We start from the raw sequence: 22,477 nt of genomic DNA on the forward strand, positions 1-22,477 counted from the left end.
ATCCCCACTCTGTGGCGGACCTTCGTTGCCATTTCTCTGGTCTCTGTCTGCCTCCTTGGCACCAGCTGGGGCTGGGCAGTGACTGCCCCTCCAACCAGCCCAGGGCCCTTGGTGAGGGGCCACTCCAGCACCGCCCCAACTCTGCTCAGCACACTGGCCCTTCCGCGTGCTGCTGCTGAGGCCAGCTCTAAGGTTCCCAGGCTCCAAAGGTGCCACTAAGTTCAGATTTTGATCCCTACCCCTTTGAGGCCCTCTCGCCTCAGCCTTCAGCTCTGGGCAAGGACATGTGAGGAGAACTTGGTGGTTCCCTGACGGGCTCCCCTCTGTGTGCAGTGAGTGGCTGCCCTGTGCTTAGCTGTCTCCACCCCTCAGCCTTGAATTTTGGTTAAGGTAGTAACAGCCTTCCAGAGATTCCAGAGTGGATATGGACTTCTTCCTATTGGCTTCATTTGGTCACTTCAATAGGGATTTGCTGGCAAAATGGGAAAGCACATTGAATATAAAGGATTAGATTTCCACCTCGCACCAGCAGTCCCTGTTGATCCGGGATGGGCTGCGCTTCCCCACGCTCCAACACTGAAAGTCCTGAAACCCAGAGACTGTGTATGCCTGACATAGTGTGAGCGAGGAAACAGGGTGGCGCCCGGCCTTACTGCTGGGCTGCAATCAGCAAGTCATTGCACTTCAGTGCCCATTTATTGCAAGGTCCTTGCAATAAATGAGAATTAGCTCCTTTAAGTAGAATGGACTGAGCCCCTTCCCCAGGAAGGAGTTGCTCTGGGGCGTGACGTGGGTAACCCGGGCCGTGCCTTCATGCCAGTGTCCTCACACAGGGGTGGGACCGTGAGTGGGACCAAGTCCCCCTGGTGCCAGGTGTGTACTGACTGCCGCCCTCAAGGTCAGGAAAGGTCAGGGCCTCTGGAAGTTAAAGGGACACAAAGACCCTGAGGGATGGGGAGGACCTGAACAGGCAGAGAGGAGCCAGCATTCCAACTCCGACCCGGATTCACACCAGAGGGTATGTCCGGGGGAGAGGATGGACTTGCCCTTCGGACTCCGTTGTCACTGGATTGGGGAAGGCGACACACTCGGGAGGAGGAGGGAGATCTCCTGTCCCAGGCATGAACTGTCCCTCACGCCATGACAGCGAACACCGCCGCCCTGGCAGCATGTCTGCCGCAGAGTAGCTACAGGGAACCTGCTGGGGGGCGCGGGATTCGCAGTCCCGAGAAGGCACAGCTCGGGGCTGAGATGCAGGAGGCCCCGGGCTCCAGGTCCGCACCTGGAGAGAGCCCTGGGCCGTCGTTAAGGGCCCTAACACCGGGACAAGTTCTCCAGGGCCTTTCCTCAGAGCGCGGGTTGTGCAGCGCCTCCTCCGGGCAGCCGGCGGGGTGGCCCCAGGCACCTCGGCCGGCAGCTGCTGCTGCCTTATAAGGCGGGGGCCGGGCTGCGCCGGGGGAGGGGCTGCGGCCGCTAGACCTCCTCCAGGGCTGTCCTAGCGGTTTGCGACTGGCCCGGGAGCGCAGAGGCAGCGGGAGCCCGGGAGCGTACCGAGCCGGCCATGGGCAAATCAGGTGAGCCTGCTGCGCCCACTGGGCCAGGGTGCAGGGATGGATCAGGAGCCACGGGATCCGGGATGCTCGCCGTCACCCTCCCACGCAGCGGGGCTGGATCTCCCCAGAGCTGGGGTGCCGCCTCCGCCCAGGATGCAGCTCCGCAGAACCCCAGGCGCGGGATGGAGCGGGCGCGTGGAACCTAGCGCCTGGAGGCGCTGGGCGGACAGTTTCCGGAGTAGCCAGGAAGCCGGGGTGGCCGTGGGCCCCCGGGGAGAGAGGGAGGGAAGGCCAGACCGAGGGAGGGTCCCGCTGTCTGCGAGCCAGAGATTGTGTCTGGGAGGGCTTCCAGGCGCTGATGGGATTAGTGCTCAGCGTCTGGCCAAGGCGTGGCTTTTGCTTTGTTTCAGAATAGTTAGGAGTTCGAAAAAGCCACCAAACTGTGGCAGCATCTTGCGCTGCAAAGCAGCGTGCTCCTACCAACCCTCTTTAGGACAGGTCGATCATCCGTGTGTCTTTGTCCCTCCTCCCCTGAGTGCCCCCTCTGTGCCAGGCCGCCTGCCAGACTCCACTTCCCCTTTTTCTCCACCTGTTGGTGGCCCATCTTCACCCGTGTGGCTGTCCCCCGTGAACTTTCTAAAATGTAAATCTTATCCTGTCCTTCTCCAACACCTTCCATCCCATCGTCTGCAAGGGAGAGAGTACGCATTCTTCAGCCCAGACTTGGGGTCCTCTGGGAGCTGGACATGGCCCCTTGCCTCTCCACTCAGCCATCCTGAGGCTGGCGCACGGGTCCCTCCCCCTGGGTTCCCTTTCCCAGCACCCACCACCACCGCTCTGCCTCTGCCACTTCTGTGAGGTCGAAAGTCTTCCCCATCCTCGTAGGCTCAGCATCTGGACTGGGAGGCCACCCCTGACTTCCCTGACCCCCTAGGAGGATGGCAGGTCTCTGCTTGGTTACAGCCCTCCCAGCAGTCAGCTCGGGACTGTACCCAGACATAGATCTGTTTCCCACAGACACGGACTCCTGGTGACCGGGGTGGGGGTGGGGTGGGGTTCAATCTCAGCATAGTTCTCGCCTCACAGGAGGCTCTTAGCGAACAGCTGTTGCACAGAGTTCAGAAGTCCCGCTTCATGGAGAGCTGAGGCTATCGCCTCAGGAGAGCGAAGCTGAGTCTTGAATCTCTCCTCAAGATCCAGAGCCATGAGGTCCCAGCGCTGAGAGCAAGTGGCCTTCCCTGGGATTGCCTCACCTGCAGTGACAGGTCTGGCCTGCAGCCCTGGCTGTGCTGAGCACTTGCCGTGTGGCCTTGAGCAAGGTTCTTTCCCCATCTGCACGATGAGGTGGCGCTTATGGTCCCCAGGGCCCTCCACAGTGGGGAAAGGTGCCATAAGGAGTTGGCAGGAAACCAAAACTCAGGGCGGTGGGTGGCGATGGGGCAAGAACGGCAGAGGTGAGAGCGTTGTGAGAAATCAGCTCCTTTCTGTGTAGATTAAAAATCCACAAATTCTCTAAAGCCACATTTTAATCAGTTGCTCCCAGCTTCTCCGCAAAGAAACAGTTTTCCCGAATTGCTAATATTCATCTGTGTGCCCATTCTTCTGTCCATTTATCCATCTACCCTTCTCTCCCTCCCTTTCTTCCATCCATCCCACCACCTATCAGCCGTGTACCACGCTATGGGCTCAGTGCTGAGGAGGGCATGACCCTTGTCCTCAGGAGTGTTTTCTTGGGTTGTGACATGGATCATAAACCTGATCTGAGTGGTGATCACATGGCTTCAATAAGAAGTTGGAAGTGACTCAAGGCACAGTATGGGTGCAGGTGAAGAACAATGGGAGCTCGGGGGAACAGAGGTCTCCTCTGCAAAGGGGCCTTTTGAAGGCTCTTGGAGGAGGTGGTCAAAGCCCAGAGGGCCTTGAGAATTTGGACTTCACCCCTGAGACCTGGGGTGCCATTAGGTACTAAAGGTGTTAATCTGAAAGCGGCATTACTAGCGCTGTGTCAGGGTGGGTCCTGTGGGGAGAGGGGAGAGGTGGAGGTCAGGAAGAGAGGCTGCAGTTATTGAGGCAAGAGATGACAGGCATCCGAGGGACTGGAGAGGAGGGGAGGGTGGGTTTTGGAGACGGTACTGTCAAGCAGACTTCGGTGACTAACTTGTGGATGAGAGGAAAGTGTCAGAGGTGTGTCTGGGTACGAGATGGTACTGAAGATGCAGAATTGAGCAGGTTTCAGAGGGGCGGGGGACAGTGCCTTCTGCCACTGCCCCCCTCTCCTCTGACAGTGTGCCATGCCCCACACACATATATTCACACCATCAGGGGCCTTCCAAAATGCTGGCCCAGGCCTATCTCCCTCATAGCCACATGCATTTTATTTGTCTCTCCCAAAGACTGTGAGCGCCTAGGACAGTGTCTGGCTCCTGTAAAGGTGTCCAAGAGAAAGTGACATTTCTGGGTAACGCAGGCCCAGTGCACTTTCAGCATAGGCCCTGGAGCTGTGGGCCACCAGCCTGCGGTCTGCGCAGCAGGGCCGGTGGCACTCACAGAGGTGCAGCCACACGGGAGCTTTGTGTGGTTCCTTAACGACCACTGTGAGGAGCCAGGCCCTGCCTCTTCTGGGCCTCAGTTTCCTCACCGCTACATAGGAGCCCGTCTCTTTTTAATCTTAAACCTCAGACACGCCCCAGGGCTGCTCGGGGTAGTAGACATTGCTGAAGAACCTTCACGTGACTGACACAGCTTTCCTTCCAGGAGATGCTGGGCCCAGTGTTTGGAGACCTCCAGGTCTGCCTCCCAGCCCTGGTCTCCCTGCTGGGCTTCAGTCTGCAGCAACTGCGATGGGGGCAGAGGAGAACAGCGATCTCAGGCTCAGTGAAAACCTCTAGTCCCTAATAATAGTGATCACCAATCATTAAGCTCTTACTGCAGGTTTGCAGCTACTTATTTTCAATTACATAGATTTATCAAGGTCAGGTACCATGCCCAAGCTCATACTTTGACCAATAAGTGGACAAGCTGGGATTTGAACCCGGCTCTCTGAGTTCCCAGCTGTGGGCTTTCTCCCCTACCACACTGGCCACTTGCCACCTGCTTCCTGCCTGCTTATCAGCCTGGATTGGGCTCAGAGGGGACTTCTACACACCCTCTAATTATCTGTCTCTAAGAGTCTGAACATCTCCTCCACCCACACATGCCATCAGTGTAGAAGGGCATTTAGGGGCCGACTAGCCCAGGAATTTTGTACTGAGTGGGGCTCGGACACCTCTGTGGGGCAGGGCTGTGGGGGCCGCATCAGTTCCGGCAGTTCCATTTTTACATGTTGATTTTACTGAAAAAAAAAAAAAAACAGTTCAAAGAAAGGTTTTTCCTGCTTTGAAAATATTTTGGAACCCACAGATGGCATCCCTCCTTTTCACAAGGATGGGCACCAGGAGCCCAGGGGGGCAGGGACTGGCCCAGGGCTCAAGGCAGGCTGAGTGGCCACGGGCAGGGCTGGAGAGCGGGCTCTGGCTGCCCCGGCTCCGGCTCCGTGGGCCCCTCAGGGACTGTTACCTGTCTGCAGAGGGTCAGCCTGGAGCCGGTGCTCCAGGACACCCTTGTTCCTGAAAGCAACTGAGCGACTCTTCATTGGCCGTCTTCTTCCTAGGGGAGAGGAAAGTATACGTAAAGTGGGAAGTATGCGAGATTTGGGGCAGAGGGGGCTGTTCTTAGATCTAGCTCGAATGTGGACTCACCTTGTGAAATCCTGCAGTTCACGGTTCGTCCTCCCAGAGACCGCAGCTTCCTCATTGGCAATGAGAAGACTCGGGCCCTAGAGCCTTCCCGGTGCTGGTGAGGACCTCATTCATTTGCTGACTCACTCAGTCATTCGCTCAGCAGATATCTGGGCTCAGAGGTTCAGAAAGAGGTTGTCAAAGCCCGATTGAAATACCCGCAGCCCTGCTCCCATGAAAGTCAGGGCTGGGATCTGAAGGGGCAACGACACAGGTTAATTCATTTAATTCTCACAACCACCCTGTGAGGTAGATACTCTTATCCCCATTTTCCTATGCGAGGGAAACAAGGCATGAAGTGGTTGAGTAACTTGTCCAGAATCACTGGCTAGTCGGGTGTTGGCCTCCTGAGTTTCCTGGAACCCAGGCTGGAAGAAGAGAAGCTACTCTTTCTCTGCCCCCCCCCCACATCCCCAACTTTTTATTCTTTCTTCCTGACAGACCAGTTTTACCCCAAAGGTGGGACCTGGTCACTTTCCAGCGTGAAAGAACAACGTTCAGCTGAGTAAATTTGAAGATCTAATTGGCTTTGGTCAGCAGTTCATGGGATTTATTGCTTCTAGCAACAAGAAGGGTGCTCCAATGGGTTGTACCAAATGGAAGGTTTTCATAGGCAGAAAGAGGGTGAGATTAAGAAGTTGAAAGGGTGGATTATTTTAGGCAGGGTCGCCTTCCTTTAGGGGGAAGCAGCAGGTCTGATCAGGCAGCTTGCCTCATTGGTGATCAGGAAACTCCAGACTGATGGGTTTAAAATTCCACTCCTGGGAGAGGCTGACATCGCAATTGGGTCAGTTATTAAGTTTTGGTTTGGTGAAGTGGCTTAGCAAAAGGGACTCCATTTTGGCCTGTTGTTTCTTTTTTAACACCAGCTTCTTGCCAAGGGGCGGAAGGGGCCTGTCCACAATTCCTGCCCCGGCTTCTGACAGCCCGGGGCCTCTCTGGTGGGGAGCGTGGGGAGAAGCAAGGCGGGCTGGGCTCCAGGAGGCCTCAGAGGAGGAGGACGGATGCTGAGGAGAAGCCTGTCCCAGCCGACAGCCAGGTGGGAGGAGGGGCGCAGACCTCCTTGGGGTCTTCATTTGGCATGTAGAGGCCCGGGCCCCAGGGGACCTTCAAGAGCCCCAGTTCAGCGCCCCCTGATATGTCTGTGCCCCCCACTCTGGCAGAGACAGCTCAGCCCTGCCGCCTTCCCTCGGCCCCTCCGCCACGGGGAGCCGTACCCTGCCAGCTCCTTCCACCTTTCCGCAGCTCTGACCTTGAGCCCCAAACCTGCCTCCTGGAGCTTCTACTCCTGCAGCCCCTAATTTTCCTCTGGGGCCCCACAGGCAGGTCTGAAACCTAATTTTTTTCCTCCTCTCCCTCTTCCTCTCCCTCCTCAGGTTTGAAGGCAGCCCCAACCTCACTGGGCCTGAGCCACCTGCTGGGTCTGGTCAACCCCTCTGTCTCTTTTCCGTGACTCCCTCTGACTGGCAGCCCTTGGGGGTTGCAAGGGGTTCATTAAGGACAGTGTTTCCTTCCTCGTGGGCCTACCCCTAGACTGTCTGGGGGAATGTGGGCAGGTTACCTCTCTCATTTGAAAAAATGGGTACAACAGTGGACGCTCCCACAAAAGGTGCTGAGCAGTAAGCGAGGCCACGCACTGGCCCCGCACCCAGAGGTGACCGGCCAACTGCAGAAGGAAGGGTGGCCCTCACTCACTCCAGGCGGGCACCCTGGGCCTCAGTGTCCCCACCCGGGAGGACACAACCCTCCCCTCCCCACCGCAGGCTGGCTGTGAGAGCCGTCCCTGCCCAGTGCAGGATGGGTAGGTTTGCTTCGACCTTTTATAGTCTATGTTTATCTTTGCTTCTTGGGCTTTTCTACAGAAATGGGGTGTGGCTCTTGCTGGGTGTGGTCACTAGTGATATCTTGCCTCCTGGAGACAGAGGCCTTACTGTGGGGAGCCACCTGGACTGGCTGCCATGGGGGGAGGGGACTCCTGGGGCCATCAGACGTGTGGTCCCCCTACCCACCCCACCGCCCATGCCTCCCAGCAGGGTTGGGGACAGAGGGCCAAATTACCAAGAAGTTCTCCTGACCCTTCCTGGGAGCCCTGGCACCGATCTTTTTTGAGTACAGGGACTTTCACTTTTGTTTCTCTTCACTTCCCAGATTTTAGGGAACGAGGAGAGCTGTGACCTAGTTTTTAGCAGCCTTATTTGTCCCTCTCTGCCAAGGAGACTGCAGGAGCCTGGCTCGACCTGGCCCCGCAATCAGAGCTGCCTACAAACAGCCTTCATTAGCTCCCCACCCACTCCCTCTCTCCTCACCTCCTCCTCACAGCCCGGGGATGAGTTGTGCAAAATAGAAGGTTCCCATCCCATTCCACCCTGATCCCATCCACCCCGGCCCTTTCTGTGCCCTTTGCCTCCACACCACCTCCTCCAGGGAGCCTTCCCCAGTACCTCTGTGGCCACCACTGCGCATGCCTCTCAGCCCCATGCACGGCTAGTGGTGTCCCATCAGGCCTGCCTGGGGCATGGAGCTGGAAGGGACATTGGCATGGCCTCCCCACCTCCGCCTTATCCATCCCTACCTCCTGTATCCTGGCTGCAGGCTCCATCTCCTGCTCCCCACATCCTTGTCCTGCCCCACATTCCTGTGACTAGACCTCATTGGACTGTCCTACTGGGGCCCGCAGTCCTCCAGGTTGGTACCACTCACTCTGCAACCTAATGAAAACCCCTTGGACAGCTCCAGCACCATGACCTGCAGTTACCTTCATCACCATTGGGCCTGCATCTAGTCCAAAGCTCCTGAGGGCGAGTTCTGGTCTTTTCCCCCTTATGTCTCCTCTGAGGCCCAGTGGGATTTGATTTGAAGGCCCAGGAGACCTGGGCGATCTGGCTGAGGGAGGGCAAGAGGATTTCCTGCTGGCTCATCCGCTCAACCTCCCCAGTGAAAAGACAGCAGGGGAGAAGATCGGGTGGTGAGCGTGACCTCGGGTGGAAAGAATGAATGGTGCATCTGTCATTCTCTGGTTGACACCCTTCCTGCCCACAGGCTGGGACTAGCTCAGCGTAAGGGTCCTGACTCTGAGCCCTCACTCCTAACTCACCCATCTCACCCCCGTTTCCACAGAGGGGAGCTCCCAGATCCCTAAGGCTGTCACTCAGCGTCTTCACCGTCTGAGCCTGGCTAGCTGCCGTCCAGACATCTTTGGGGCCTCAAATCTGGGGTCACCTCTCCTGACCCCCTAGACCACGCTAGGCTGCTTTTCAAGTTCCTCTCACACCTGTGCTCATCTGCACCTTGGCCCTATCGACCCGGTTTGCTAGTATCTCTCTGCAGGCTGTCTCCCTTCTGTGCATGAGGGCTGTGCGGGCAGGATGTGGCTGGTTCGTCTCTGGGCATCTAGCGCACAGGACAGACCTGGCGCAGAGGAGGTGCTCAGAGAACAAACGGGCGGATGGGTTGGAGTTGGGTACATGACGCTGCAGGGCAGGTGACAAATCAGTGGATGGATGGATGGATGGTAGAGAGGTGGATGGAGGATGTTGGATAGGTCTAAACTGACGTGGCTTCTGGCCACTGCTGATCTTGCCTGACTTTGGCTTTACCCACTTATTCTCTTCCCTACCCCAGCCCCCTTGACCTTGCCCTTTCTAAGGTCATGACCCAGCTGGGCACAGCTCCACCTCATCCCTCACTGCAACTCTGGGCCCAACGCCTTTGCTTCCACACTCTCCCCTCATCCCACTTCCCCACTGCTGTCCTTTCCTGGTCCCCTCTTCTTCATTGGTCCCTCTGTCTTCTTAATCTTACCAGCCCAGTGTGGGCAACCCCCACCCCCACCCCAGCCAGGCTTGGTCTCCCTGAGGGCCCACCCCCAGTCCTTCCCCGTCCCCACCATACACCATTGGTCCAGTCTGAGATACCCAGTCTCCTCCGAGCGTTTCCTTTCAGAAGTCCCACTGCTCACGTCTGCTCTGCCCTGCCGGCCCGTCCTCCACTCAGCAGCCAGCAGGAGCTTTCAGAAACACTGTTCTCACCAGCTCACTGGCCTGCTTGCCATCACTTTGGATAAAGACCCAAATCCCCAACATACGGCCCACACGGCCCTGCATAACCCACGGGGTGCGGATGGGCAGAGACGTGGAGGACGGTGCCAGGGCTGCAGAGGGGACGGGCAGAGGTGTGGAGCGGGGCTACACGGTTGTCCGTTTGCCTGGGGTGCTGCGGGGAAGCCTCTCCACGTGGCCCGAGGTCCGAGCGGAGTGCTGCTCCGGAACCTGCCACCACACTCTTGGTGGTCTTTTCTCTGCACTGAGACAGTCTCCATTTTGAAATCCTTGCAGCTTCCAAACAGTTTAATAACGAGGTCCTGATAGCCCACAACGAGTACCGGAAGCAGCATGGCGTCCCCCCGCTGAAGCTCTGCAAGAAGCTCAACCAGGAGGCTCAGCAGTGAGTCCCCCCACACCCTAGGGTGACAGGCCCTTCATGGTGCTGCGGCTGCAGTCAGAGGGGCCCTGGGGTGGCTGGAGGGACATGAAGTTTGGGGGCAGATACAGCCAGGCTTGAATAACCACTCTGCCACTGCCCTGGGCAGGCCCTTTGTTCCTCTGAGCCTCAGTTGGTTCCTCTGTAAAATGGGGTGTTTGGGGGGCTCCAGAGAAATGCAGGTGGGCTGCTCCTGGTTTCCTCTGCGAACCCAGGGAAGGAAGCGTGGCCACACAGGTTTAGGGCTCAGACTTCAGGGCTTCCCCGCGCTGTGCCCGCTCTGACCAAGAACCATCGTCTCTGGCAGGTACTCAGAGGCCCTGGCCAGCACGAGGATCCTCAAGCACAGCCCGGAGTCCAGCCGCGGCCAGTGTGGAGAGAACCTGGCCTGGGCGTCCTACGATCAGACAGGTGGGTCGCTTTCTCAGCTCCCCTGCCCTGGGCCTGAGCCAGGCCAGGTACCCTCTGTGCTGTAGCCATGTGGCAGCTACAGGCCCAGAAAGGGAAAGGGGCCCCAGAGCCTGGCCTGTTCCCAGAGGCTGAGTACAGCTCACCACAGGGTCTCTGACGGCCAGCTCAGGGCCAGGCCTGGGCTGCCGCCAGGGACACAGAGATGGCTCCGACTGCCCGGACGCCCCGCCTCTTCTGGAAGGGCTCCCAGCTGAGGAGCAGGGTGGGGGACACAGACGGTCTCTGTGCAGAGTCTCAGCCCGGCCCTGCGGGCACCGGTGCATTCCCGGCTGCAGAAGAATTTTACTTTTGTCACATTTTTCTGAAATTTTTTTACAGTGCTGGTATATAAGCTTTTCTTCAGCAGAAAAGCACAATAGAGCTGTTGCTATGTCAGAAAAAAATCATAATAATGGAAAAGGCAATTCCTCATCTGAGGTCTCAGCCTGGAATGGCATCCCCACCACACTGACCAGACATTCTTGGGCTTCCCAGCTCTGACAGCCCTGCGTGGCTTTTCAGGAAAAATGCTGGAGAGCCCTCCCTCCCTCTCTGAAGCGTTCTGCAACCCCAGCTGGAGAATGACTCCTTTCCAGGCCTCACATTCCTAGGAGTTCCCAGTGGGGGAAGCAGGGATGGGGTGGGGAGGCCCAAATGTCCTCTTGGGTTCCCCAGCACCGTGGCCCCCAGGAGAGGTGTGTGCATGCTCTTGAGGAAGGCGGGAGTCCACGGTCTGCAGCCATCTCTCCAGGACTCGTTTTGGGCCTGGTGGGCCTGGGAGTGGAGGAACAGGGATGGGAAGAGCCAGTAGGAGACATGGCTCCATTCCTGTGGAGCCTGGAGCAAGTCCTGACACTCTCTGGCCCCAGTTTTACCCTCTCTGTAGAGAGGGGTTGGGTAAATGGTCTCTAAGGCAGTGGCCCTTCACCCTGACTACACATTAGGATCTTTAAAAATACCAGGGCCTAAGTCTCTCCTCCAGAAATACCTATACTGTTAGTCTCTGGCAGGCCCCCGGCATCAGCAGTTGTTAAACACTCCCCAGGAAAGGCCAGTGGGTAGTCCCTGCTCCCTAAGCCCTTGCCACTCCAAGTGTGGCCCACAAACCAGCAGCAGCAGCTGGGAGCTTGCTAGAAATGCAGACTCGTAGGCTCCACCCCAGACCACTGAAATCAGAATCTGCATTTTAACAAGAACTTCAAGCGATTCGTGCATGCAGTAAAGTTGGAGGCTTACAGCCCTGAGCTCCAAGGCTCCTCCTAGCTCGGGCCCTGAGATCTGCAGCTTCCAGGGAAGTGCCGTGGGTTTTCTCCTCTCAACACCTGCTGGGCCAGTGGGCAATCCAGGTGAGGGCCCTCCTGCCTGCGATGGAAGCCCTGGTCAATTGCCTTTCCTCCTGTGGATATTTTAGGAGTTAGACTTGGGGTGGGATGAAGGCAGAGCCTCTGGAAAACTAGAAGCATCATTAGAAGCCCTCGGAGTACATTGCCTTTAACCCTCTTGTACAGACAAACTCAGAAAAGGGAAGGCCTTACCTAGGATTACACAGCAAGGTAGCAGCAGGGTCGAGACACGGATGCAGGTGACCCCCGGCCAGGGCTCTTCCTGATCCCCAAGAAGGCCATCTCTTCCGCCTGGGCACGCTCATGGGCAGAAGTCCCTGTGCCAGCTCACGTGTGCTTTGTTAGATGTCTGTTGTGGGACGGGTGGTTCGGGGTTAGTGGGAGAAGGTGGAAGGAATGGGAGTGGGTCGTTTTTGCTGCTGAGGTTTACACAGTGTCTGTTCTGTACAGGAAAGGAGGTGGCTGACAGATGGTACAGTGAAATTAAGAACTACAACTTCCAGCAGCCTGGCTTCAACTCTGGGACTGGTGAGTGACAGGGTGACACCAGTGGCCTAGCCTCACCCTCTGCAAATCATTTCCCTCTTGTTTTACCTCTCCCTTATTTTCTGGTTTGCTTTTGCCCAAAGGTAAAACTCTCTTTCCTCAAAACACACACACACACACACACACACACACACACACACACACACGCACGCACACACCCTGCATCTAAGAGATCCCAGGCTGATGATTCCTGTTCCACCAATTCTTCTGGGGTCAGGTGACTGGAGTGTGTTACAAGGAGGCTGCAGATTTTTTTTTAATTTACTCAGAAAGAGGGGACAGGAGGGAGAAAGAGAGAGAGAAACATCAAGGAGAGACAGATACATTGATTGGCTGCCTCTTGCACGCTCCCAACTGGGGATCTGACTGGGAATCGAACCAGCAACCCTTCAGTTCGCAGGCCAGCACTCAGTCTGCTGAACCACACCAGCCAGGGAAGGAAGCTGTGGATTTTAAAAGCTGCTCAGTGCTTCTTTCCGGAAGTGGTGCCTCAGCACTTTTAATTAGTCGTTTAGTCTTGCTCCCCCGCTGTGCAGACAGCTCCCTCGCACCCACAATATTCTAGTACCACCTCTGCCCATGTTACTCTTCTGATGAAACTGCCAGTGGCTTCCTGGGGCCTTCAGGAAAAGGGCCAAGCCCGCTCTTCTCTTGGTGTTAAGTCCCACCTCCCTTCACACCCCGACTTCCTTCCTGCCTGTGCCCCACCCTCACTACCTTCCAGGCATTCTTTCTTCACCTCTGTGCTGGGGTCTGTGGTTCAGGTGAGCTCAGAATGCAGAAAGCCTGAAGCTAGTCTCAGCCCTGGCACTACTATTTGTGTGAACTTGGGTTGAGGCCCCATCCTTCCTTGTCTCAGAGGGGAGGGCAAGGTAGTAGTGTCTACAGAACATTCTGGGAGGTGGAGTTTAGATACAGGGAGGAGCTGACTGACTGGGGGACCATCCAGCCTTCCCCGTAGGCTTCCCTGGTGGGCAGTAAACATTTTTTTTCTATTTTTTTTATTTTAATCATTGTTCAAGTACAGTTTTCTCCCTTTTACTCCCATTCCAGCCCACCCACCCAACTCTCCCCACTTCCCTCCCATTACCACCCTCCCCCTAGTTTTTGTCCATGTGTCCTTTAAATTTGTTCCTGTAAACTCTTCCCATTCTCCCCTGAAATTCCCTCTTATCTCCCCTCTGGTCCCTGTCAGTCTGTCCTCTATTTCAGTGTCTTTGGTTATATTTTGCTTGTTTCTTTGTTTTGTTGTTTAGGTTCCTGTTAAAGGTGAGATCATATAGTATTTGTTTTTCACTGCCTGGCTTATTTCGCTTAGCATAATGCTTTCCAGCTCCATCCATGCTGTCACAAAGGGTAGGAGCTCCTTCTTTCTTTCTGCTGCATAGAATTCCATTGTGTAAATGTACCATAGTTTTTTGATCCATTCATTTACTGATGGGCATCTTGGTTGCTTCCAGCACTTAGCTATTGTAAATTGTGCTGCTATGAACATTGGGGTGCAAAGGTTCTTTTGAATTGGTGTTTTAGTATTCTTAGGATAGAGTCCCAGCAGTGGAATTGCAGGGTCAAAAGGCAGATCCATTTTTAATTTTCTGAGGAAGTTCCATACTGCTTTCCATAATGGTTGTAGCAGTAAACATTTAACTGCCTGCAGTCCCAGGCAACCGCTCCGAGTGAGCTCTGGGCTCCCTGTTGCTCCACACCAGGCCTCACCAGGCGCCTATCTTCCCTCAGAACCAACTCAGATCCACCTGGGGTGGCCCGGGATGGGTTGGAGGGGGCTGTGAGTTTCTCTGATCAGAAGGCACCAGAAAAACTGAAAAAGGGATTCTCTACTCACTCCTATCCCTCTACTCCACCCCACCGCACCCCACCTGTGGGTGGAGCCACTTATAGCCTCCCAACCTCTGGAGGGTTCTTCAGAAACAGGAAGTGACATGCTCTCAGAACCAGTCACTGTTTCCTGTGGTTTTCTGCTCACCCTCTTGGGCCAGGGTTCTTGCAGCTACGTGGGCAGGAGGAAGGGGTGGAGGCAGGCCTGGGATGATGAAGGAGTTGCCGTCAGGGCTCTGACGGAGAATTGATGACTCTGTGAAGATTAAATTCCATTGGTGAGGGAGAGAATAGTAACAACCTTCTGCCAGCGATTAAGGATGTGTGGGCAGAGCCTGGTGACCTTCTCATAAAGACCCGTGTCTAGAAGACATTTGATTTTCCTCTTGCACGCCCCCTACTGGGGACCTGGCCTGCAACCCATGCATGTGCCCTGACTGGGAATCAAACCAGCGACTCTTTGGTTCGCAGGCCGGCACTCAGTCCACTGACCCACACCAGCCAGGGCAAGACATTTTATTTTCTAGTGTCTGGATCTGCTTTCCCATGAGCAAGATTCACAGGCAATGGGATGTGGGCTGGAGTGAGGTCTTAGCTTTACTTCTGTGTGCAGCCACTTACCAGTTATAAAGCGCTGCCCCATCTACGGCTGAGTGAGCCCCGCCATTTGGAGGTAGGACTCTATTCCACCAGTTTTGCAGAGGACACTGTACCCCAGAAAGGGAAGAGACTTATTCATACCGTCTGTCCTCAATCCGATGCCCCTGCTCCAGCACAGGGATCTCACAAGCATCAGAGATAGGAATGGGACTCAGTTTTCCGTGATCACTGACTGCCTGTCTCACCCACTGCCCTGCACCTCCCACCTCTGAAGAGGAAAGCCCCAGAGCAACTAGCACTTATGCCATCCCAGGTGTGGGTGGCAATACCTGGGGACAGACGGAGCCTCATCCTGAGCCAGGAGCACAGATTTGGGTGGGGTTATAATCTGGGCTTGCAAGACGCTTAAAGATCTGCAGGCCCATCTCCCCACTTCGGCCTCCCCTAGAGCTGCACCACTGTCCTGGGACCCCCTGACCAAGCCCATGCAGTCGGTGAAAGGGCCTCTGAAATACCCTGTAATCACGCCCCGTCCCGCCCTGCCCCGCCCTTGTCATGTCCCGTGATGAAGAACCCAGCTCTACAGTATGTGCTGAGTGGGGCGGAATGGTGTCTTGCAGTTCCTTTGTTACATTCTATTTGAATGAGTAGGTTTGTTTGTTTGTTTATTCTCAATTAGCAATACTTTTTACCTGACATGAAATTTGTCAGCTGTACAAAGTGAGAAGCCTTCCATCCATCCTGGGCCTTCGGCACTTTCCCTCCCAACTAATGATGCCGGTTTCCTGGGTGTCATTCTAGGCTTGTTCTGAGCTTATACCAGCATTTGTGTAAATATGTTTTTTTTTTCCCTTGTTTAATACTCAGGTTTCAGATACACAATCGGTTGTGTGCTAGCTTTCTTCACACCCAGACGGGCAGAGGTTGTTGCATATAATGCAACAGGAGCTTTCTCAAGGTTTCTGGCTGTTGCACCTTATTACCTTGCACAGACAGCACTGTGACTTATTTAAAGTGGTTTTCAAATATATGTTTTAGGAAGTTTGGGTCTGTAGCAGGAAAGAGGATGTGATCCATTTAGGAGAAAAAGAGAAAGAAAAAGGAAGCTGTTAGTAGGTGAGAGTTAGAAACCAGTGTTTATCTATCTGATGGTTGCTAAGGAAGTTGTGTTCTTTAGTTCTTCTATAAATATTCTACCTAATTACTTCCCCAGCCAGAAGACAGATGGCTTAGCCTCTCCGTTTAGGAAAGGCTGCCGCAGGCACCGCTGCTGCCGCTGCAGCTCACATTGTGTCTGTGATCATCCTCTTGGCAACCAGTGGACACACAGCACTGCTTTTGTGGGTGACAGAGACGCTGGGTGCGTCAGTGGCCAAAGCATGTGGTCTTTTGAGAGAAAAGGCGTCTATGATGAAGGACTTGAGCCTGAATGAAAAGACAGTGTATAGAAGCAGCGACGCCTGGCCAAGCTGCCAAGAGCATGGCGCTGTGACTCAGAACCACAAGGACCAGGGTGAATTAGCAAGACGTGTGTCTCTTCTACTCTGAGGTGAAAAATCAGAGTTTTGGGGGCAGTGGTTAACACAAATTTAAGGATAAGTGGAAAAGCTATGTAATTGTACTTGAAGTTTTGTTTTGTTTAAAATCTTGCTTTGATTGTATCACGTCAGCTATTGATTTGTGTTTATGTTTGGTTATTTGCAGAAAGAAAATCTTTTTGGGATGTAGACAAATAAGTAAACTATACGTAAATGGAGGAATTATGAAAGTGTTCTGACCAGTGTGGCTCAGTTGGTTGGGTGTCGTCCTGCAAACCGAAAGGTTGTGGGTTCAATTCCCAGTCAGGGCACACACCCGGGTTGTGGGTTTGGTCACCAGTTGGGGCAAGTACAAGAGGCAACCAGTCAGTGTTTCTCTCTCACATCGATGTTTTTCTTCCTCTTTCTCCCTCCTTTCCCCCTCTCTAAAAAACAAATAAATAAAATCTTTTTAAAAAAAGAATGATAAAAACAGAGTTCAACTGCAGGAGAAATAAAACCACTTCAGTCAGTGCACACGTATTCAGGCCTCACCGTGTCTGACCAACATGGGGGACATCACCGCTGTTTCTTCCCTGAAGGGCTGGAAAAGTGTGGATACCAGATTCCTTTCTCTTTGTTTCTTTCATTTTTCTTTTCTTTCTTTTTTAATGTCACAGTAAAACAAACTTAAAACTTACCACGTTAACCATTTTTAAGTGTAGAGTTCAGTGGGACTCCATGCACTCACATGCTGTGTACGCAGCCATCACTGGTGTTCATCTCCAAACATCGTCGTTGTCGTCTCATTTTGAAACTCTGAGCCCCTTAAACAGTGACTCCTGCCCCTCCCTGCCCCCTCTGCAAGCCCCAGTGACTACTGTTCTGCTCTCTGCCTCCAATTTGACTGTTCTAGGAACCTTAGATAAGTGGGATCACGCAATAGTTGTCCTTTTGTGTCTGGCTCATTTCACTTAGTGTAATGTCCTCGGGTTCCTCCGTGTTGTGGCCTATGTTAGAATTTCAGCCCTTTTGAAGGTTGAACAATATTCCATGGTATGTGTATACAACATTTTATCTGTTTATCCATTGATGGACATTTAGGTTTTTCCCCCTTTCAGCTATTGTGATAATGCTGCTGTGTGCAGTGGTGTGCAAATATCTAAGTCCCTGCTTTTAATTCTTTTTGGTATATACATAGAAGTAGAATGCTGGATCATGTGATAATTTCATGTTTATTGGTTTTAGAGGGAGGAGAAAGGGGAGAGAGAGAGAGAGAGGGAGAGAGAGAGAAACATGGATTTGTTGTCCCGCTTATTCGCGCACTCATTGGTTGATTCTTGTACGTGCCCTGACCGGGGATCAGACTCTCCACCTTGGCGTCTGGGGACATGTAAAACATGCACATGTAAAACATGGACATGTACCAGTGTTCCCATTTCTCCACATCCTCACCAAAATTCGCTTCTTTTTAAAAAAATAATATCCATCCTAATGCGTATAAAGTGGTTAAACTCCCTTTTCCTTAACCGCCCTGTGGGAAACTCAGCCACTCTGGTCATGGTTTCCCCCTTCCTCCTTCCCTCTGTCTCTTCCTCACCAGATACTTACTGAGCATCTGCTCTGTTACAAGTCCAACACCAAACACGGGGGCGGGGGGGGGGGGTATGGAAGGCCGCTGTGGTGCCTGCCCTCTAGGAGGAGATGTAATTTCCTCGAGGTTACTTTAGCAGGTGGATGCTCCCCGGTGACATGGGAGTCAATGTCCCATTGACCTGTCACCTCAACAGTCAAAGTGGAAGAGATGAGCTCCCGACCTTTACTCCCAGGAGACGAGAAGAATCTGTGGCCACAGAGCACAGAGGGCCTTACAGCAGCAATTCATTGGCCCCCAGACAGGAGAGGAGCAGGAAATTAAGCCTTGTTAGCTGCTTGAAGGGACCAGTGAGTGAGTAAGGGGCAGATGGCCTGAGTGGGAGAACAATACTGAGAAGCTGCAGCAAGCCGCAGAGTATCTGGAGGGGCAGGCAGTGGCTTGAGAAAGTACTGACTGATGTGGATTGGGCATCGTACTACAAACTGAGGGGTCGCCGGTTTGATTCCCAGTCCAAGTAGGTGCCTGGGTTGCAGGCCAGTCCCCAGTTGGGGGCTTGTGAGAAGCAGCCGATTGAAGTTTCTCTGTTTCTCTTGTTCATTGATATTTTCCTCTCTCTAAAAATAAATAAATAAAATATTTAAAAAAGAGAGAGACAGAACTTTCCTTTCCCTCCCTCTAAAAATAAATAAATAAAATATTTAAAAAAGAGAGAGACAGAACTGGGCCGTTTGACTCAGAATGGAGGGAATTAAAGGAGGCTTTACCTTGCCAAGGCCTCAAAGAGCTCAAAACACAGAAGGCCTGCACTTCAGTGGGAGTCAAAGCTGAGTCCAAGAGGGTTCTCTCATCTGCCTTTTACTCATTCACTCCTTCATGCCATTCACTCATTCAGTGAAAGTTTACTGTACACTTTGCGTGTGCATACTTCGGGGAATAAACCAATTTGGTCTCTACCCGCGTGAGGCTCGTAGCCTTGTGAGGGAGCCAAGCAGTAAGCAAGCAAGAATGTTACAAAGGGGAAAAAAAAAACACAGTTGCGATAAGACCATCTCGGGAGGGAAGTGTCCAGGGAATCAAAGTGACTGTGAAAGGCTTCTCCGAACAAGTGACATTAAGGCTGGGGCCTGAGGGACTAGCTGTTAGTCATCAGAAGAGTATTCCACACCAGTGTGCACAAGCGCCCCACAGTGGGAAATAACCAGGGGTGTTCACGGAATGGAAATGAGGCCCCTGCACCAAAGCATTCACCTCCCTTCTGGGTGCAGATGGAGGCAGTCCAGGGGTTTTCCAGCGGGGAAGGAAACAGATAGGACTTAGTCTCACAGTGGTCACTCAGGCTACTTCAGCGGCCAGTGAACTGAAGAGACAGAGGTGGGAGCTGGGGGCATCAGTCGGGGCCCTTGCAATGGACCAGGTGAGGAAGGTTGGTGGTGGGGACCAAAGTTTTGGCAGTGGATGGACTGGAGATGTATTTTAGCGTTAGATCCGTCAGCACTGAATATTGCCTCTCACATGCCCCCCAATGGGGGACCCAGCCCTGCTGTTGTGAGGAACGAGGTAGGGGATGCAATGCAGACCTTATCCCTAGGATTGCGTGCAGAGTGGCCATTAACTAAATGGGAGGGTAGGGAGAGGGGTAACTTTGGGTGGACCAAAATCCAGAGTGAGGTTAAATCTGAGATGCCTGTGAGTCATCCAAGTGGAAATGTCAAGGAGCTGTGTTTGGAACACAGAGGAGAGGTCTGGGCTGGAGAAATAAACGCAGGAGCCAGGCGGAGATGGAGTTGCCTGAGGAGTGCAGCAGGAAGAGAGAGCCCAGAGTTGGGCTGAGGGAAATGCAGGCCCTCTGACATCTACCAGTGACATCAAGAGGGGGAAGAAGAGGCCGGGAGATGGGAGCAATGCCAAGAGGTGGCATCGCTGAAACCGAAAGAGGGGAGTGCTTTGAAAAGGAGAGGAGACAACCCTGTTAGATGTTCCTGCAATGCTGAGTAAGATGAAGACAAAGAGTGACAATTGGGGAGGAACAGGGAAATTGGTGGTTCACAGACTAGAGTTTGCGCAAGGGCTGGAGGCAGGTGCGAAGTAGGGTGGCATCCTAATTGTTGGGGGTCTCTGGGCTTTCTCATGATCCCTGGGAGACCATGAAACCCTTTGGGCATCGAAAAGTGGTGAGTGAGTAGGGTCAGTGTGGTGACCGAGAGGACCTGATGCTACGGAAATTCAGGCCGTTGGTGTGTTTAGTGTCTCCTTCCTCTGAGTGGTACCTGGGCCGATGAAGCTTCCCTGACCCTGGCAGGGTAGTGCAGGAGCTCTCGAATCTCTTGAAACATCCTTCTCCAGGCTTTGCTAACTAACTCGTGTCCCCTCCCCCTGCCTGTGCCCCTACAGGACACTTCACGGCCATGGTGTGGAAGAATACGAAGAAGATGGGTGTGGGGAAGGCATCTGCAAGCGATGGCTCCTCCTTCGTGGTGGCCAGGTACTTCCCGGCAGGGAATGTCGTCAACCAGGGCTTCTTCGAAGAAAATGTCCTGCCTCCAAAGAAGTAACTTGCCAAATGCAACGGGCAGGTGGCAGACCTAAGAACGCGGATATGAAGTGCCTAGAACAACAAAAACGCAGCTGTGCGTCTGTCTTTGTGGGTGTATGTGCTTGTGTGTGTGGTGCATGTGTGTCTCTGGCACACACACTTGAACATACAGTTTTGCATGAACTCATTCTTAGCAAAGGAATGAGCCGTTGAAGCCTTTACTCTGATTGTTAGACCACAATTATTTGGACTTTGCAGGGGGGGATCCATTTTTAAACTTTCTGTTATTTTTTAAGCAAACTTTTATACCTTTCTTACTGATTTCAAATGTTTGTGATGCTGAGAAGTGAAGTTCACTTCCTGTGATCTTCATGCATTGTAATCTACTTGCAGTAGATATTTAAGAACATTAAACCTTCATTTAAATGTGACATAGAACACAGCTTCAAACAAAGAAATATAAAGCAGCTTCCATCAGAAACACGGTGCAGGCAGGGGCTCCACTTCACGGAGTTACTGAGATTTCTCAGTTGTAAGACATGATGTCATTCGTGCCCTGGAATTCTCTGATGGGACTGCCAAAGAACAAATGGAGAAAAAAGCTTTGCTCCCTTGCGTTTTTCTTTTTATGTATGCTGCCTCATTTTATGTTTTTCCTTTTCATTGAATTTATTGGGGTGACACTGGTTAACAAAATGATACAGGTTTCAGGTGTACAGTTCCACAACACATCATCTGTTCACTGTGTATTGTGTGTTCTTCACCCCAAGTCAGGTCTCCATCCATCACCATTCATCCCCCCAAACTCTCCTCTACCTCCCCCTAGCCCCCCTCTCCTTGGCAATCACCACGGTTGTCCATGTCCATGAGTTTTCTCTTTCTTTTTTTGCTCAATCCTCCAGCACCGCTCCCCACCCCCACATTTTTTCTACCTTTAAATAGCAAAGTACTGCTACCACCACCACCCTTGACCCCCCCATCTTTTTTCTTAAAACCCCCTGGCATTTCATAGATCAATATGTACCCCCCAATTCTCGGGGAGCTGGGCCAGGCCTGAAACTCACCCCTCCCCCGAGTCTGCTAGGTGGCGCTGGCCGTTGTGGGAGAGAGCCCCTCACCCTGCCTGGGCTCTTGGCCAAGCGGCCTTGGATGGATGAAGTCAGTGAGCGTCCGGGTGAGGGTGAGCTCACTCAGGGCCCCCAGAGGAAACCCTGCAGCCGCTGGCCTCCCCGACACAGGGCGGGAGCCCAGGCTGTTCCTGGCAGCTGTGGCTGCAGCTGCGCTGCTGCTCCCGCCTGGAATGTGTGACGGGCCCCAGCGTTCCTGGGAGATTCCCGTGCGGGGGCTCAGAGTCGCTGATGTGGTTCTGAACTTTGCCTCAGACTACACCAAGTTCCCCTGAACAATGATTTCACGTGGGCCATGGGAGAGGGACTAACCCAGATGCCAAGCTGAGTGTCCCTGAGATCAGGGATCTGTGGCCAGTGAGACAGCAGGGCAGGCACCAGGGAGCTGCCTGCATACAGGCTGGAGTCTGCGCAGACCAGTCCTTGAACCACGTTTCCTGAAGGTCTCTGTGGCACTGTGAACACGGTCTCATGCTGTGCCCTTCATTTCACCCAGGCGTGTGGACGAAGACAATAAAATCTTTTCCTTTTGTGTAATATTTTCCTCCCCTGTGATTCATGCCTGATTCTGAATCAGTGGCTAAGGTAATCAATCCATAACTCTGAGTTCCTGTAATTCAAGCTTCTGAATACCTCCAACCTCTCCCCTGAGGACTGTGCTCCTCAGGCAGCTATGTTGTGAACCATCTGACCTACCCGCACACAGCTGATTGGACCGGAGTGGACATGTGATCCAAGAGCTGCCAGTCTCCAGGCTGGCCATCAGCCAGGAATTTGAGCTAAGAAACACGGGAGAATTTACCAGTAGAACTGGAAAAATAAGGATGCCATGGGTTTGAATTAGGGCCATGGCAAGCCAAAGCTTTCTGCAAGTCAGGTTATGAGTTGAAAACATTGTATATAGAAGTGACTGTAGTTAAAGGCACAAAAGAGGTGGAGATACTGAAAGACTGCCCCTAAGTTTTCTACTCCCAGGTCAGATCTGTGTATCTCTAAAACACACACCTCATTTTCTTCAGGGCTTCCCAACAAATTGATATATCAACCGATGGTCCCCAGAAAATTAAAATATTAGGGTACCCTCCCCTGGGATCTTCATGAACAGAAATACTGAGCTAGG

General features: G+C 53.3%; 1 protein-coding gene across 1 annotated transcript; it reads left to right on the top strand.

Moving 5' to 3' along the window:
• The first annotated feature begins 1,468 nt into the window (after nucleotides 1–1,468).
• GLIPR2 (GLI pathogenesis related 2) lies at nucleotides 1,469–21,894 on the top strand. Its single transcript, XM_045840484.1, has 5 exons — nucleotides 1,469–1,574; nucleotides 9,664–9,772; nucleotides 10,116–10,219; nucleotides 12,052–12,129; nucleotides 20,089–21,894. The coding sequence occupies exons 1-5, from the start codon at nucleotides 1,562–1,564 to the stop codon at nucleotides 20,247–20,249; spliced, it is 465 nt and encodes a 154-aa protein (XP_045696440.1). The 5' UTR covers nucleotides 1,469–1,561; the 3' UTR covers nucleotides 20,250–21,894.
• The last annotated feature ends 583 nt before the right edge of the window (nucleotides 21,895–22,477 follow it).

Source organism: Phyllostomus hastatus, unplaced genomic scaffold, assembly GCF_019186645.2.
Source record: "Phyllostomus hastatus isolate PE091 unplaced genomic scaffold, TTU_PhHast_1.1 phas_contig_34, whole genome shotgun sequence".
NCBI lineage: Eukaryota > Metazoa > Chordata > Mammalia > Chiroptera > Phyllostomidae > Phyllostomus > Phyllostomus hastatus.

What these genes read in the sequence shown, in the direction of transcription:
- GLIPR2 (XM_045840484.1), top strand. An exon ending in CTCAACCAGGAGGCTCAGCA is followed by an intron (nt 9,773 to 10,115) that starts GTGAGTCCCCCC and finishes CGTCTCTGGCAG; the next exon opens with GTACTCAGAGGCCCTGGCCA. An exon ending in GGCGTCCTACGATCAGACAG is followed by an intron (nt 10,220 to 12,051) that starts GTGGGTCGCTTT and finishes TGTTCTGTACAG; the next exon opens with GAAAGGAGGTGGCTGACAGA.